We start from the raw sequence: 16,319 nt of genomic DNA, 5'->3' as shown, positions 1-16,319 counted from the left end.
CTAAGTCCTTTGCTATGGCGACATCACAGTTCAACTTCTTTTTCCAATCCTGTTCCCTCACTCCAACCCAGATATTGTACCATTGTGTGGTCTCAACAGTGTGCCGGTAAATATTTAACAGCTGGCTCTCCAAATCCTTAATTTGTAGTGTTTGCCACTTTCCATGGTGTAAATATTTCCAGTACGGCCAATTTTAAGCTATCAATGTGATGTCATTGAATACAGAATTGGGAAGAGATGAGCACAATTGGTTCTCATGACATATTGCAAGCCAGTGCCAGCCACCATTGCCAATTTTCCTCAATAGAATTCTTAAATGCAAATCTCTACTTCAGTTGTTTTTTAGGATAACCCAAACTAAATCAACACAAAACCACCAATTATTTTTAATATTAATTTTGGTGATTTGTTTATTAAAGAGACTGACATTTCACAGGGAGCATGAAATTAGTCACCTCAAACTTTTCAGTGAAACACATACACACATGCATACACACACTACAACACTGTAAGACAGTGTCCCACAATAATTGCTTAGAAACATTTAAAATATAGACTCTTTTTAATTTCTAAACATCGCACAATTGCATAGGGTGTTCGGAGAAAACAGACTTCAAATACGTTTTTCTCACTGAGACCAGGATGAATTGCCAAGAAATCACCAGATAAGTTGAAGAAGCATTTGTTATCATTGCTGAAAACAAAAAATATATATATTCAAGAATTAAAGTTTCATCGTCAGAGCTTTTAAGTCAGAGTAAACCACTTATATTTGTTACCACTGAAGAAAAATACAGAAGAGCATTGCATGTTTGAAGAACTGTTAAGACTTTCACCCTATGCAAGAGTTATTGTTGGAATAAATAAATAATCAGAGATTAAAGATTTTTTTAAGGGGTAGAAAAGATTAAACAATCACCTTCTTAATCAACCTCATTCTACATGACATATATATTATTATCTTATCAGCTCAAAGGGAGCTAGGTCCCTTCTTATGTGCTCAGGAAGCATACCACTTGGATTACAGTTGCTCTCACAAATGTATATTCAGCATAGGCTCTTGGACAGAGATGAGTCTTTTATCAGGTACACGAGAAAGTAATAAATTGCCTCAGAACTCTTGGTTCTTGATGAAGGGAGAGTAACTTCCTCCGCTTCCCATGACAGATGGCTAAGTAATTAGTTTTCTATTGTAAGCTAGACTCAAGATCCTCCATAAATGTAATAATGATAGGCATTCCTGCTCATGAAGACACCCCCGCTAGAGCCTTAAAACTCAAATCGTGGGTGTGAAGATCACAGACATTCAGAATGGAAGGGGATCTTATTGCCTGCTGCACCTTATGGAAGTCCCAGATGTTCGCTGCCCTCTTTGTCTCCTGTTTCTTTTACAGGACTGAAGACATTCACGCATTTTGGACAGTTAATTGGGGTCAATTTCATTTAAATGCACATTTTCAAGAGAAAAGACTTACTTGTCTTCCTTTTCTTTGCACATTTACACAACATATGTTATCTTTGCATAACTAATGCTCTACCAGTTTATTGAGAATGATTGGAATTTACTTATCAAAATCGGTCATTGGATAGGGCACCTGCATTTTCAGAACCCACTTTCTCTCCTCTTCCGCTAATGGTACTTAAAAACATTCATGAGGAACTTTATAGTACTTAAAAATGTGCATGATCCACTCTTAAATTGTTATACTTACTGGGGGTTATAATTTCCCCATCAAAACTTTCCATGCAGATCACCTTTATCTTTTAATAAGCCTTAAGTATCAAGGCATATTGCTCCACCCAATACGGGTGCTTAGGGGTGCATTTCTATCTCAATGCACAGCATGAAAGCTTGGGTCCATCTGTGTCACACAAAGTCAAACCTCTCTTGAAGTGATTTGTTTATAGTGTCATTTGATGGAGTGGAATGTTCTGTAACTCATTCAAATTGTTACAGAAGCTTTGCTAAAAGGTCACCACTGCTCTTTAGAGTTTCCAAATCTGGGCACCATCTGCGAGCTTGTTAAAGATAAGGTTTTCCTCTGGCTTTTTCCATACCAACTAGATCCAGTTAGCAAAGGGGTACTATTCCAGGGAAGTTTGTGTTCACATCAAGTGAGAGAGAGAGAGACAGAGAGAGAGACAGAGAGAGAAAGAGAGAGAGAGAGAGAGAAAGGAAGAGATAAAAACAGAGAAAGACAGAGAGACATAGAGAGAGAGACAGAAACAGAGGGAGAGACAGAGAGACAGAGACAGAGAGAGAGAAGGGAGAGAGAGAGAAGGGAGGAGAGAGATACAGAGACGGACAGACAGAACTGAAGTAAGTTATAGTTAATTGCCAATAGTGTGCAAGCCCACTTTGCACTAAAATGAAGTGCATGTGCAGATGACAGTACTATTTAATGTTAATAGGCGTATATGGGGGTGTCAGTCTTGAAAAAGTTGAGTAGAATTTGATTTTCCATGTTGTTTTTGAATCAATACATTTTTTCAGGTGTAGTCTTGGGAGTCAACTCGAGGAAATTGAATCACCATTTATTTAAAATTCAATAGGAAAATGACAATTCATTTCTTAAAGTCATAAAGTTTATGCATGCTGAACATTCGTTCCATAGGGTACTGAAAATATTCAAGTTGTTATAACTTTATGGTTTTAGTCTAGGCCAAAAATTGGCTTGTGCTTTCTTTCTATCCCCTTTATGAAACGAAAGTCTTAAATTTTCCAAACCTCAAAAGCTCAGCTGTAAAACTGTATGAGACCAGCAAGAGGAAAAGGAAAGTTTCCTTCAAAGATGTCTCTAGTTGCTGCTGGCCAATTCTGCTCTCTTCCTTGAAACACTAACTATGGCTTGTGACACTTGTCCTTGGAAAAAGTCCAAATGTGGTAAATGGTAGAAGCAACATGTCTTTACACTCCTGCCTGGAACTTCTCATGATACCGGGTTCTAGCAGGTGTTTTCATGCATGCAACAAGAAGGTCGGCTACTGCCCACCACTCTTACCCATGTCTGCAGATGAAATAAAAATCAAAACCCTGAATTAAAAATCAAAACCCTTTCATTTGGTTGGAAATCCTGAAAGAGTCTGAACCAAAGAGGCTGCATGGTAGCAACTAAAACACAGGTTCCTTGCTATTAAAAATATTCTAAGAAGTGTGTGTTTATGCATGTATATCTGTAAGGGGATACTTGGGAGAGGAGAGCTTAAAATCTAAAATCATATTTTTGTCTCTGCAGTCCTGAGTTGGAGACGTTAAATTAAACTGATTCAGAAACCAAAATTATCCTTAGAAAGGGGGAGAAATCCATTTATATTCCTTTTGAGGCAAGAAAAGAGGTCTTTCTGGCAAAGTCTTTAGGTTCCATTCAGGATCAGGAAATTTAATCGTCAAGTTCAAAACTCGTTTCATCATAGAGTTCAGGGCGCGCTGACTTCCTGTGCCGGGAATATTTCAGTTGCAGGAGATCGCCCATCTCATCCAAGGCTTCCAAAACCTGGAAAGAGATTGCCTTCCATCAGTTATCTTTGAATTTGTTAAGTGTCTCTGCTCTCCTGTACAGAGAGCCACAGCCTTCTTTTGCCAGATTCTTTGATTTTAAAGAAAAAGAGAAAGATCCAAATCATAAACCAGCGCTCGAGAGATGCTAGTGCTAATCTAAATGTTTAACTTATTTTTGGTGTATAAGGAGAAGAATAAAAGCATCTGACCCATGCTTACCCTTTAGCTTTATTTTAAAATTTAATGACATAGATAGCCTTGAAGAAGAAACAGATAAGATTGTGGATTACATTTGGGTTATGTCTTCATGACACAGCAAATCAACCTGGCTAAGAGCGAAATAAAACATTGTGGGAGAGGATTAGCATCCTCCTCTCTCTCTCATGCCTGCTCCCCACCCCTGCCTCACCCCTCTTCCCTCCCTCAGTTTTAAATACTCATCTCTGTGTTCTATAGAATAATAGATTTTAAAACTACAAGAGACCAAGAACTCATCTGTTTTAATTCTCTTAATTCAGGCAGGTAACTGTATGCCCAATTTTACAAATGAAACAACTGAGATCAAGAATGTACAAAGTGTAATTTTTACTTCTAGTATATCACTAATCTTATGGTATTGGGCATAATTTTTTGACCTCTTTTTCTGACCTGTCAAATGAAGAGGAAGACAACATTAAAGTCTAAAGCTTTGAAAAAGGTGAAGTGAGAGTTGTTAACATTTGAGTGAATGACTAATGCGTAATGACCCTTTCAGTCATTCCCACTTTTATATATAATAACTCATTCATATATAATTGGTGAACTTAAATAATTTCATATATAATATTCATTTCCACCTTCGTGTTCCTGCAGTTGTCTATATTTCTTTTTCCAGATGAAGTTATTCTGCTTGGTATTATCATTAGTTACTTATTTATTAATATTCCCTCTTAGACTTTTACCCCAGGGTTTTGCATACAGGAGACACTCAATAGTGTTGGATAAATTGTATTGACATTATGAGAAATTTCCATCAACCTCGAACTGATTGAGATGGCTTAATTCTCTGAGAATACTCATTCACATAAAGATTAAATCAAAGGACAATGAAATGTGGTTTTAAAGTCATTTACACCTTATGTAAATGGCTGATAGGATAGATCTGTCTTTGTTTTTGGTTTTGCCAACATATTGCCTATATTGGTCATATTTTTTATGACTATAAAAAGTGGCTATCAAAAATGTCAGTATGCAGGTAGTTGATCATGAAATAAAATATTAAATTAGCTTTGCATGTAAGAGCTAGTAAATAGAACAATATTTGGCTATTCAGTTAGTATTTTCTATGAAATCAAGACACTGATTTGATTCAAGTCTTGACTAAACTGATTTTTTTGTATCTACTGACTTGATCACATTGTTGGGCAGTGTTGCATACTTTTGTTTTTTAGCAGTGAGGTTTTACAAATTAATTAATTAATTATTTTGGTTAGACATCTATATTGTTCATAAATGATTCCCCCAATTGCTCCCTCCCTCCCCTGGCCCTCCACTTAGTCATCATGTTAATGCTAACTGCATTCCCTGTGCTGTGCTCTCCATCCTCATGCCCAACTATCAACTACTAATTTGTACTTTAATCCTTCACCCCATTCTCCCACCTCCTCAACCTCCCTCTCCTCTGTCTGTCATCAAATTGTCCACTATATTTGTGAGTCTGTTTTTGATTAGTTTGTTCTTTTTGTTCCTTAGATTCCACATATAAGTGAAATCATATGGTATTTATCTTTCTCTGTCTGACTTATTTCACTCAGCATAATAACCTCTAGGTCAATCCATGTCGTTGCAAATGGTAGGATTTCATTTTTTTTTTGTGGCTGAGTAATATTCCATTATATATATGCACCATAATTTCTTTATCCAATCATTTGCTGATGGGCATTCAGGTTGCTTCCATATCTTGGCTATTGTAAATTGTGCTGCTGTGAATATTGGAGTGCATAGATCTTTATGAATTATTGTTTTGATATTCTTTGGATAAATACCCAGAAGTGCAATTGCTGGGTCAAAAGGTATATCCATTGTTATTTTTTTGAGAAACCTCCGTATTGTTTTCCATAGCAGCTGTACCAATATGCAATCCCACCAACAATGTATGAGGGTTCCCTTTTCACCACATCCTTGCCAACACTTGCTGTTTTTTGATTTATTGATGATAGCCATTCTAGCAGTGAGTTTTATTGGTGTTGTTTTCATAAACCTCCCAAGAAAAACCCGGGGAAACCCAAGCCATCTCAATAAAAAAAATGCACTCAAAATCCAAGGTACCAGAACTGGAGATTCCACTGGCCTGTGCTGTACTCACTGTGTCTAACATCTCCCGGGTATGTGCTGCTGAAAGACAGAATCGTGCCCGAGCTTCTGCGAGGGGAGTAGCTGGAAATCCAACTACAACTACCCCAATTTTTCTGTTTAATAGATGCCTTGCAAAAGCCCTAAAGACAAAAAAGGAGGTTAACTGAGAGATGACGAAATTATGCTGCAAAGAAAGGAATATGGCTACTTGACTTTTTTTATAACGATAAGTAGAAAATGATTAAAGTTATTAAATTTCTGTCAAATACAGTGGACAAGGAAAAGAGGCAGTCAGTCACCTGATGGCACCTATAAATGAGTGCTTATATTATGGGGCCTGGTATATTTATTAAATAATTTCAAGTACTGAATCTTTGACATTTAAGCAGAAAATGCAATGTACATGGCCCTGGCTTAACAAGTTTGCATTGATGTTAAATCTTTTGTCTGCAGGGTTCCTACAAATAAAAACTAAACAGCTAGCACAATGCAATTACATAAAGAAAGACTATATATCAAATTCAAATCTATATGTCTTTAAAACTTAATACCAATAATATAGTGTGGAAATTTTAAGAAGCCTATATTTAGTGACTATAATTTGAGGACCGGGACCAGAGAGTTTGTAAGAGCCAACCCCAAGCCATATTCTCACTCCAGAGCCAAAGATTTTATTATCCATCAAACTAGAGCTAGAGAATAGCAAGGGTCTTCTCATTTTTTTATGTGAATGAACACACCCAGGTATGTTCAGGGATAATAAATCCATTGACTGTTTGAAAGGGGAATGGGGCAGGAGGGATAAAGGAAACAAATGTGCAGATACATGGAGGCTGGCAGGTAGATGCAGCCTGTGGGATATAGTCATATAACTACAAAGTTCTTTAATGCAGGGTAAATCTTTGTAAACTATGATTCTTATTTCTTAACAGCTTCTAGCCACTTTTTGTTTTAGAGCTAATCTCAGTAACAATTCTAGAATATCAAACTTTTAAAGTCTGTAAATTTCTTGTGCCAAGAGCCAATGTCAGACGAAAAGATGTGCCCCCAAGTGAACCTTTCTTCCTTGTGATCTGTTGCTCTCTGCAGGAAACTTTAATTACTGAGTGTCTCTGCCCATAAGTGAGGTAAATGCCTCAGATCTGTTCTTAGCATTAAGAGGTTGCTGGTTTCTTATTTTAGGCCGGAAGCTGACAGCACCGCAAAAAACTTCCAGTCATAACTCGGGAAGAATTCTTGAACCAGACGTGGAGAGCAAGCCAGCTTGTTTATTCATTCCTCTCACTCTTTAGCTGTCTGCCTTTTGGTTGCGTCATGCAGAACACAGGTTATCGAATGAAGTGATGGAGATCGCCAAGACCTTCTGAACCCACAGCCTTTCCGGCCCCCTGGCTTGAGTAAGGCAAGATTCACCCTTTGATTTGTACTGGGAATGCTACAAGGAGGTAAAGCTTTCTAATCGAGAAAGCTTGAAAACAGAGGTTGTTCTTTCTCTTTCTTGATCACCCTATGGAAGGCTGCCCACGGAACTACACAGGATGAGAGCTCATAATTGTCTGAGAAACAAGGCAAGTGCTTTTATGGCTAGAGTACAAACCACCTGACCCATGATCTTAGGCCAGTCATTGGGACTCCCAAAGGAGTGTTTTCACTGTCTGCGTGTTTCTCTTTGTACCAGAGGAAGTGAGTTTTGCCAAAGAATGTAGAGGAAAATATATGACTGTTGATTCATTAAGCTAATCTGAGGCCTCCCTGGAGCACTTTTGAGCTTAAAACTTACACTACTAAACCTAGCCTCCTTCAGTTAATGCATATAATTGCCCTGAACATTTTATATAATGAGTCTCTGGGTTTGTACTACCCAAAGGAAATTAGAACTGGCATAGGCTGAAAGAAACTAAACTACATGAATAATAATAACAATAATAATAAATATTAGCACTGTGTTGCATACAGCATTATTGCATCTTGTGTCCCATCATCTTCTGAGTGTATGAGAGGACCATGAAAAGAAAATATAAGCCCCGTACCAAATAGTAAATACAATATATTCTTGACGATTAAATGCATATTTTATGTTTGAAAACACATTATACCAAACTTTATAGAAGATTACAGTGGTAGAGTTGCAACAGGACTCTTTTTCAAAAGTTGAACTGGCTAGAGATTATATTATCATTCTGCGGGAGGTGGAAATGTGGAGAAATCACATTTCTCTAATAAAATAAAAAATTTTTAAATGAGAAAGTAAAATAAGTGCTCATACTCTGGCTTATATAATTAACTCCCTGACTTAAAAGCTTCTTTACACATCAACTTTTCATTGAAGAAATATCAGAGAAAGAAATAAGGCCAGTTGGCAGGGCAGCTCCTGCCAACAATAGATGATTTGACCTTTTGTAACTAACCTGTTCTAAATTTCGTTAGACAACACAAACAATCACATTTTTTTTCCATTGTAGTGATTGATGCCTTTGAATTCATCAAAGATGACATTAAAGAGAAGAGGGTTAAACTTAAACCCTATATTGCTTTAATGAGATGTGTATTTTTCCCCCTATGGACTAAAGCTTGAGAGGCTGTGCTGAGCACTGAAAAGAGCTCTGGTTTAGGAGGTAAATGGAACTGGCTTTGAATTCTGGCTCTATTACCTATAATCTGAGTGACTCTTAGAAAGTTGTTTAACTTTTGTGGGTCGTGGGGTCCTCATTTGTAAGTTAGGGCAAAGCATCCTACCCTCAATGGATGATCACTGGGTCTAAGAGCCTTAAGTATCATATAATCAGCATTCAGCAATGTTAGCTGAACCTTAAAAAAGTCTTAAATTGGAAGGCACTAGTTTGACATATCCTCCAGTGTCCAAAATAGCATAATTGATGCAGAGTATAATAGGATCTTTACTTATTATTTCCCCGGAAGCTCTATTTTCACTAATGTAACTAAAGATTGCAATAATTATTTTGGAGAGCCATGCAACCCCGGTGACTCAGTCTTGCACTTTGTTGAAAATAATAATAATCATGATGGAGGTAGAAGTAGTAGCAATAATAATGACTACTACTAATTGAGTGCTTATAATACAACAAATACTATATAGTCCTTTATACACATTATTAATACTATTAGTAATAACAGCTAACATTGCATATGTCCTATATAGGAGGCAACATATCGAATGTTGGTAGACCTCATCTTGTCTAATCTTCATAATGACCTTGTCAATTAATCGCTATTATATACCATTTTTAAAATAAGAAAACTGGGGTGTCAGAAGGTTGGGTAACTTGTCAAATATCTCCAGCTAGGAAGAGGTCAAAATTCTTTTTCATTCCAAACATCTCACTACACTGTAAAGCATGACTTTCACATGAAGTTCCCTCTCAGTTCTATTTTTATTTTTCACATTAGCTGGGCTCCTGGCACATAAGGGAGCAGAGGAACTCCTGCTTTCATTCTGTTATTGTACAGTTGAATTCTTGAATTTAAATGCTTTAGTTTTTACTCTTCATGGACTCTTCTCATTGGATTGATTCATTTTACCAATCTTTTGAGATTCTAATTCCAGCTTACATTATTAAGGTCAGAAATATCCAGTACACCCCCTATTGCTACCCACCAGTGCTGTATACCTCACTCATAAAAATAAAACAAGTTGATATTTGGTGTCTTTATATGAGCCAATGATAAAATATTAGACTGACATGAGCTAAGTATGGAGTCTTTCTTCCAGAACACACTATTTGCCCAAGTACTTTGAATAAACGTAGGCTTTCTTTTGTGCCTTCCAAAATCAGATAGTAAAGAGTTTGGGGTTATCTGCTACTTTGAACCACCATTGTCATCCCTTTTTGCCATTAGCACAGAGCAAAATCCAATGTGATGTTTTCGTATTACATTGTCTTCTTGGCCATTCTAGGCATTAACCTCCTGACTCAAATTTGTGAACAAAGTTCTGAGTGGCAGTGAAGCTGTGGCACAATAAACAACTCACATGTGTGTTTTAACTGCTTGAGGTTTTGCTGTGGTGAAATGACACAAGAGCGTACTTTGAAGAATCAGTCTTGTGGGAACTTATAACTCGCTTTTACCCATCATGAGTCCTCAACTAATAGCCCTGGAACCTCTTTTCTATACCTCCAATACTCTGCCAGACTACTCAGACTGTTAGAGAGCCAAACAGAAAGTTCCAACAATGGGTTTATGTTGAAAGAGAGTCAGGATCTTTAGAATCTGATAAATATATGTTGAATATTACTTTCCACCATGCACTTGGTCAGGAACACAAATAAATATTTTATGTTTAGAAAAGACTTTAACTTCTTTTTAATTATGGAGGTAATTAGTCTCTAGCAGGTTGGAGAATGACTCATATACAAAATTGTCTATGACATACTGAAAAAAGTCACTTTTTTCTCTTTATGCAGTTACTACAAATGCTCAATTTCAGAGTTGTGATCAGTTGTAAACAATCCCAAATAAGCTCACAGGACAGACACTAAAATTTGGTGTTAGGGGCATGAGCTTTGGGGCAAGCCTAAGTTTGAGTTGGCCTCTTGGTTTACTACTGCTTGACAAGTATGAGTTTGAGCAAGCTGTTTAACTGCTCTCAGCCTCAGTTTCTCCACCCTTAAAGTGAAGTTGCCTTCTTCTGAGGATGGCCACAAGAGTTTAATGGGAGAAAGCACAGAGCCTAGTAATGTTGATTTTAAATGTTGGGAGAAATAGTCTTCAGAAATTCTCTATGAGAAAGATCTTAGGGCAAGAGGAAGCACAGGACCATTCTTACTTTGCATTTGAGGCTTAGAGTAGTGACTCCTCTAAATTCACAAAGCTAGAAAATGGTGGGCCTTAGCACCTGGTTACCTTCTTATAAGACCTGTAAAAAGGCCTGGCTGATGGGCTGGCAGGGGCTTCTGGGAAGTTGAATTCTGAACTTGGCACTCTGTTCAAAGTGCACGATCAATGTCTGTGCTGAAAGAGCCTCATAGTGTCAAGAGCACCATCTTAGTCAGATCACCTGGGGGCTCAGGTGTTATTCTGAGAGTCCATTGGATACTCACGCTACTTTACTAGGCATGTAAAGAAGCAGAGGAATAACGGGAGATTCCTCATTGCCATAGACAATGAATCCCATTTCATTCAGTCTCTGTCGGAAGTATCTTGTGTTTTTTGCAAGTTGCCGTACTCTCTGCAACCCTGAAAAAAGACAGGCATGAAATCCGTCAATTCCCACCGGGAAGAGTGGGCAAAGGTCATATTGATTTGGCAAGCATTTCTAAGTCTTTGTGCAGGCCCGCATCATTAGCTGGGAGGGTGTGGCAGTAGAATGGGGAAAAATCTCCTGGTGAGCAGGCGTGGGTACTGATGCCTGGGAACTGCTCTGAGTCTGGAAGGCAGGACCCAAGGGGGATGGTACTGCCAGGTACAGACAGCAACTAAAGGCAGGCTAGGCAACAGGACCAAAATGAGGTGGGGGAAGGGGAAGGTGTTTAGCAAAAAGGAATGAGATGGACTACCATTTACTAGGTGCCTGTTGTATATGAACTCTGCACTAATTGCTTTAAAAACATGTCAGTTGTTGGTAGAAGCTTTTTAGCAAGCTGAGCTGGTTCATTAAATTGCTCCTCATCTAAGTCCTAATTAAAGAACATGTCATCCAATCTGAATTTGAAAGAGTAGCTAGCATATCCCCAGACAAGATAGGCCCAACTGAGACTAGGACTATTTAGTGAGGTGTTTAATGGTGGTAGAGTAATAGAGGGAAGGGAAGAGAGGGACCTCTACTTTCCCTAAGCAGAAAAAAATGACAGGGTTGACTCCAAATAGAAGGTCAAACCAAGGTACATGTGTCCATTTCTAGGTTATTGGCACTTCAGTTCCAAACCTTATCCTCCATCCTCAGCATGTGTCCTGGTGGTGATGCTACACATGCGAGATGAAAAATGGAATTAAAGAGCACAAAGAGTTCTGAATACCTCTGCCTTTTCCAGTTCTACCTCTAATCAGGGAAGTAAGGAAATTAGCCACAACTAGAGAGTGTTTGCTCACTAAGGAAAGTTGAATAAGATTGGGTATTTAAGTCTCCTTGAAATAAATCCAATGTTTGCATTTGATACAAAGCTACTATTCAGTAGGAATGCACTGACCTCCATTCTGATTGATCAGGTATCCAAACTGATTAGAGCTCTCGATCTACCAGTTATTCAATATTTTGAGCATCATTCCTCACTGTCTGCAACTCCCCAGATGGAAAATGAGTAAAAAATCCAGTAAACATGTTCTCTAGTTCCTTTTTGGAGAAATGGCCCCAGGTTGTGCCTTGACAATGGGTTAGGAAATGGCACCCCCTCCTAAGCATCCTTCCTCCAGGAGACCATGATGTTCAGGCAGAGTTCACCCAGCTTTTCCTCTTTGCTATGAGGATAGCATGTGATGAAGACCTGGCTAATTGGAATACTCCATCCCCCTGATTATTGGTTCAGTGATGGAACACAACCTAGGTCTATCAGTCTTTTAGATCTACTGAGAAAGAAGTGTAAGAATGAAGTCATTCTCAAGCTACATCTTTGTCACCATAGGGAGAAAACTTGCTTGAGCATGATGTTGACCTAGAAGAAAGCCAAGGCACAAGACAGCATGAGTCCTGATGGCATCATTGGAACTCTTGTGTCTAGCCATGTCTAAGTGAGTCCATCCTTTGGACTAGCCCTATTGTGTGAACCAATACATTTCTTCTTCTTACTTAAGTTACTTTGAGTTGAATCTCTATAACCTATAACCAAACATGTCCTAGTAATACAAGTGGTCACTAATTGAATGAAGTTAACTCTAAAGGATAATAATAATATAAACGATAATAACAATTGTAGCTCACAAATATGTAATGTCTGTCACCACTAACTTGACATTTAATGATTTCTTTAGTTCTCATAACTACTGTGTTAATGTAGATGTTATAATCTCATTTTATACATGAGAAGGAGCCAAATAATTTACCCAAGCTCACACTGTTTGTAGGTAGCAGAGCCAGAATTTGAGCTCAGGTAATTGGGTTCTAGATTCTGTGTTGTTAACCCCTATATTACTGTGCTCTTCCCAATAGCAGCAATAGATGATGTCTGCCCAGATAATGGATGGTGGCCATCTCTCCTTCTCAATAAAATTTACCTCTGCCAGCTGTTAGGATCATTGTTATACTAATTTTTTCTAGTAGAGGCAATTGAAAGTTGAGGACTTAGCAAGCTTTAGACAGACTCATGTTGTGAAAGATAGGGTGAGAAATCAAAGACCAGAATCTGGAGCCTGCCACAGAGAGAGACTAGTGATCCCCTTCACTTTGGGTGAGGAACCTGAAAAGCTATTCCTGAGAAGTAAGGCTGAACCAGATGTAGACAGCCATCCAAAGGGCACTTTCTTTATCAAACATCTGACATTTTAAACTAGGCTCTATCACTCTCAAAATATTTCAGATATCTTTTGAGATTTTTTCTTTGCTCATCAGGCTCCAAACTGCTTGACTCCTGTGACATTATAAATGTATTAACAATATATGCCAAAAAATGGAGATTCAGTTGAGTGGAACCAATCAAGGAGGAAGATGTCGAATGCTCCAATTGTCTCTACTTCTTTCCTGTTATTACCTTTCACCTAATCCAAGTTCTCAAGGAAGATTCCTCCCAAAGTCTGCAAGCTCTGAGAAAGCAGGTTGGGATAGAAAAAGCATATGGCTTATTGTACTTATTGACTTCTTACTCCTACCATGCTGGCCATAGCTAATAAATGCAGGACACCTTGACTCAAAGGCAGTCCATTTGGGTGTTGACCGAGGAGTCATGAATTGATCTATCACAGGAACTTTGCCAAAGAGAAATAAGTATGAATTAAACCAAACCAATAAGATCCTCTTACTGGTAAAGTGTGAGTGTGAAAAATTTAGAGGGAACCAACAATTAGTGGTAAGACTAGATATTGTGAGTCATAGAGAGAAAAACCTACTGTCAGAATCTATAAGACAGAGGAAGCCATTGGTCAGTAGAAGCTATGGTAACCCATGAAGAAGAGAAGTAGGCAGGTCAGTCAATAAAAACAGAAAGAGATGAAATAAAAAGAGGGAAAAGCATATAGTTCAGTGGAGGAGACAAATATTAACCATAATCACATGAATGGATATAAAATTGCAACTCTAATGAGTGTTATAAAGAACGCAATTTGGTGTTATGAGAGGCCATATTAAATTGGATGGAGTTTGAGGAAGTCAATAAATGATAGTGAGCTGAGATCTGAATGATAAACAAATGTTAACCTGGCAGGGGAAAAAAAAAACACACACAACAGAAAAGTGTTCCAGGCACAGGGAATAGAACAGGTGCAACACTCGTGTGGTTTGTAGAACAGAGTGGTCGAGAACCAGGCAAGATGTGTTTGAGTGTGGGGCATGATGAAGCTGAAAGGATGGGTAGATTGGGGAAAAAAAGTACAGGGATTGAAGAATCCAACATATAATGGTTGGGAAGAGGAGGAGGAACTTAAAAGGAGACTAACAGCAATTGGAGAGGGAGCAGATAAATCAGAAGACAAAATAGTATTAATTGAATTTATCAACATGGCCGTTATTGATAACCTTTACTTTCAGGTCCCTTGTTGGGACTCGGTTTTTTAAAAAAAACAAGTAGTTGCAAGTATGATTTACTTTAATTTATATGTGCTTTTATTTTCACACACATTTTCTTCTTTTTCAAAAAAAAAAAAAAAGATAAGCCTTCTCCCTCAAATTGCAGATTTGCAACACGAATCCAAGTAAGGGATTTAGAGAGATATAGAACCCTTTGTATAATTTTTTTTTTTTTTTTGCATAGATTCAGCCTCCTTGGTGCTTAAAGAAAATTTGTTTTGTAACACGCCAAAGCATTCCTTAGAAACTAGCGTGTATACAGAGAGCCGCCTATATGAAAGACAGAACTAGAAATTAGGAAGGAGAATACTTGTCTTTATTTTCCAAAAAAAAATTCATACATACATTGAAACTGAGTGTTTAGGGAGATGAGGACATGAGTAGGGGGAGTTGGACAGGGAAATAAAAGAAAAGAGGGGAGGGATAAGACTTGTTTTAAAGAAGGTGATTGAAATATACATCCCAGCCACCAAAATGTATTCCATATGGCCTATCCTCCTGTGTGTTTAGCTTTTTTTGTTGATTGTTAGTTTCACAATGAATAGATGAGTTCATTAGGCTGGGTCTGATGAATCCTAAATGATCTCCGTCAAAGACTAGAAGGATTTCCTGGCCTGGAAGTGCATGAATGACTTAAATTGCTTTTTCCCAGTGGCATTATCTTTGCACTTGCCCCTAATGATTCATCTATCATTGGGCTGCCTCGCTACTTAATTGGCCCCGTCTGTCCCCTCTGCCTTGATTAACCCAAGTAACTGAATCATTAGCTAAAGTCATCACTTTACTGCTTCGAGATCCTTTGGAGAGTTGACTGAACAGATCAGAATATCAATCCTAGGGGTAGCTGACTCTTAAGAACGGAATGTTTTATTCTCACCCTGTCTTCCTTATCTTTGAACCATTTAGCACAGCATGGATTACAAACCATTATGACACACTTTGTGGTCACCATGTTTTCTCATATGGGTCACTATAAATGCCTTTGAGGTCTTTTGAGTTGGCCAACATACAGCTCCTTTCAATTACTCCATTGCTCACTCCTTAAAATTAGAAACATTCTCCTACTCCTAGAGGGCCTGGGGGCAGAGAGGAATTTGTACATATAAAATGCTACTCATCTAGACAGGATGTGGGTGATTTTATTAATTATGTTGTGCTTTGAGATCCTTGCTTGAAGAGGGTTTTGTAAAAGTAGAAGGAATTTTTAGCACTTGTCCTTTCAAGGAGGGATAGCCATTCCAGGTGGTATTGAAACTGGGCATTGCAGCCACATTGTCTTTGCAACACAGTAAGTCCATCATAATTTCTGATCTTTCTTCCATCTATTCCACAGAAGACAAGGAAGGTCCCTGTGCAGATAAATAAGTAAATGACTGATCTCTTAAATAGGGATCTGGAGAGTTTATCCAAGTGTTTATTTTGCTATATTCTGGGTCTCCTGGGGAGGCTGTTGAGTGGAAAAGAATAGGCTTTGGAGTTAAATGGACTGGGAATCAAACTCTACCTGGACAACCTAAGATCTTAAAACCTCAGTTTTACCTGTAAAATTAAAGATAAATAAGCTTATATCACAGGAAAATTTGGAGAAATAAATGGGTTAATGCAAGGAAAGTGCTTAGTACTATGCCTGGTATAAGACAGGTGCTTGAAAGATTGTTACCTTTTTCCTTTAGGCAGCTGTTCTCAGCAGCCTGGGTGCCACCTCAGACTTCTCTAGAGAGCTTGACAAAATCCTGTGCCCAGGCTACACCCCAGACCATGCAAATAAGGATATCTGGGGATGGGACCAGGAATGAGTTTTGGTTTTCACAAGTT

At 38.2% G+C, this 16,319-nt stretch overlaps 1 protein-coding gene across 1 annotated transcript in view; it reads right to left on the bottom strand.

Annotated features, from left to right (window-relative positions):
• Positions 1-2,683: 2,683 nt before the first annotated feature.
• The window catches only part of SPTLC3 (serine palmitoyltransferase long chain base subunit 3), a 146,484-nt gene continuing 132,848 nt past the window's right edge, over positions 2,684-16,319 (bottom strand). The window contains exons 10-12 of the mRNA XM_011370277.2: positions 10,894-11,029; positions 5,844-5,973; positions 2,684-3,494 (exon numbers count right to left, since the gene is read on the bottom strand). Coding sequence (XP_011368579.1) covers positions 3,381-3,494; positions 5,844-5,973; positions 10,894-11,029 — 380 coding nt within the window. The 3' untranslated portion in view covers positions 2,684-3,380. The remainder of the gene's footprint in view (positions 3,495-5,843; positions 5,974-10,893; positions 11,030-16,319) is intronic.

This window comes from Pteropus vampyrus, unplaced genomic scaffold (assembly GCF_000151845.1).
Source record: "Pteropus vampyrus isolate Shadow unplaced genomic scaffold, Pvam_2.0 Scaffold7, whole genome shotgun sequence".
In the NCBI taxonomy this organism is placed as follows: Eukaryota; Metazoa; Chordata; class Mammalia; order Chiroptera; family Pteropodidae; genus Pteropus; species Pteropus vampyrus.
The sequence above is the reverse complement of the archived record's forward strand: the minus strand, read 5'-3'. Positions and strand labels throughout refer to the sequence as shown.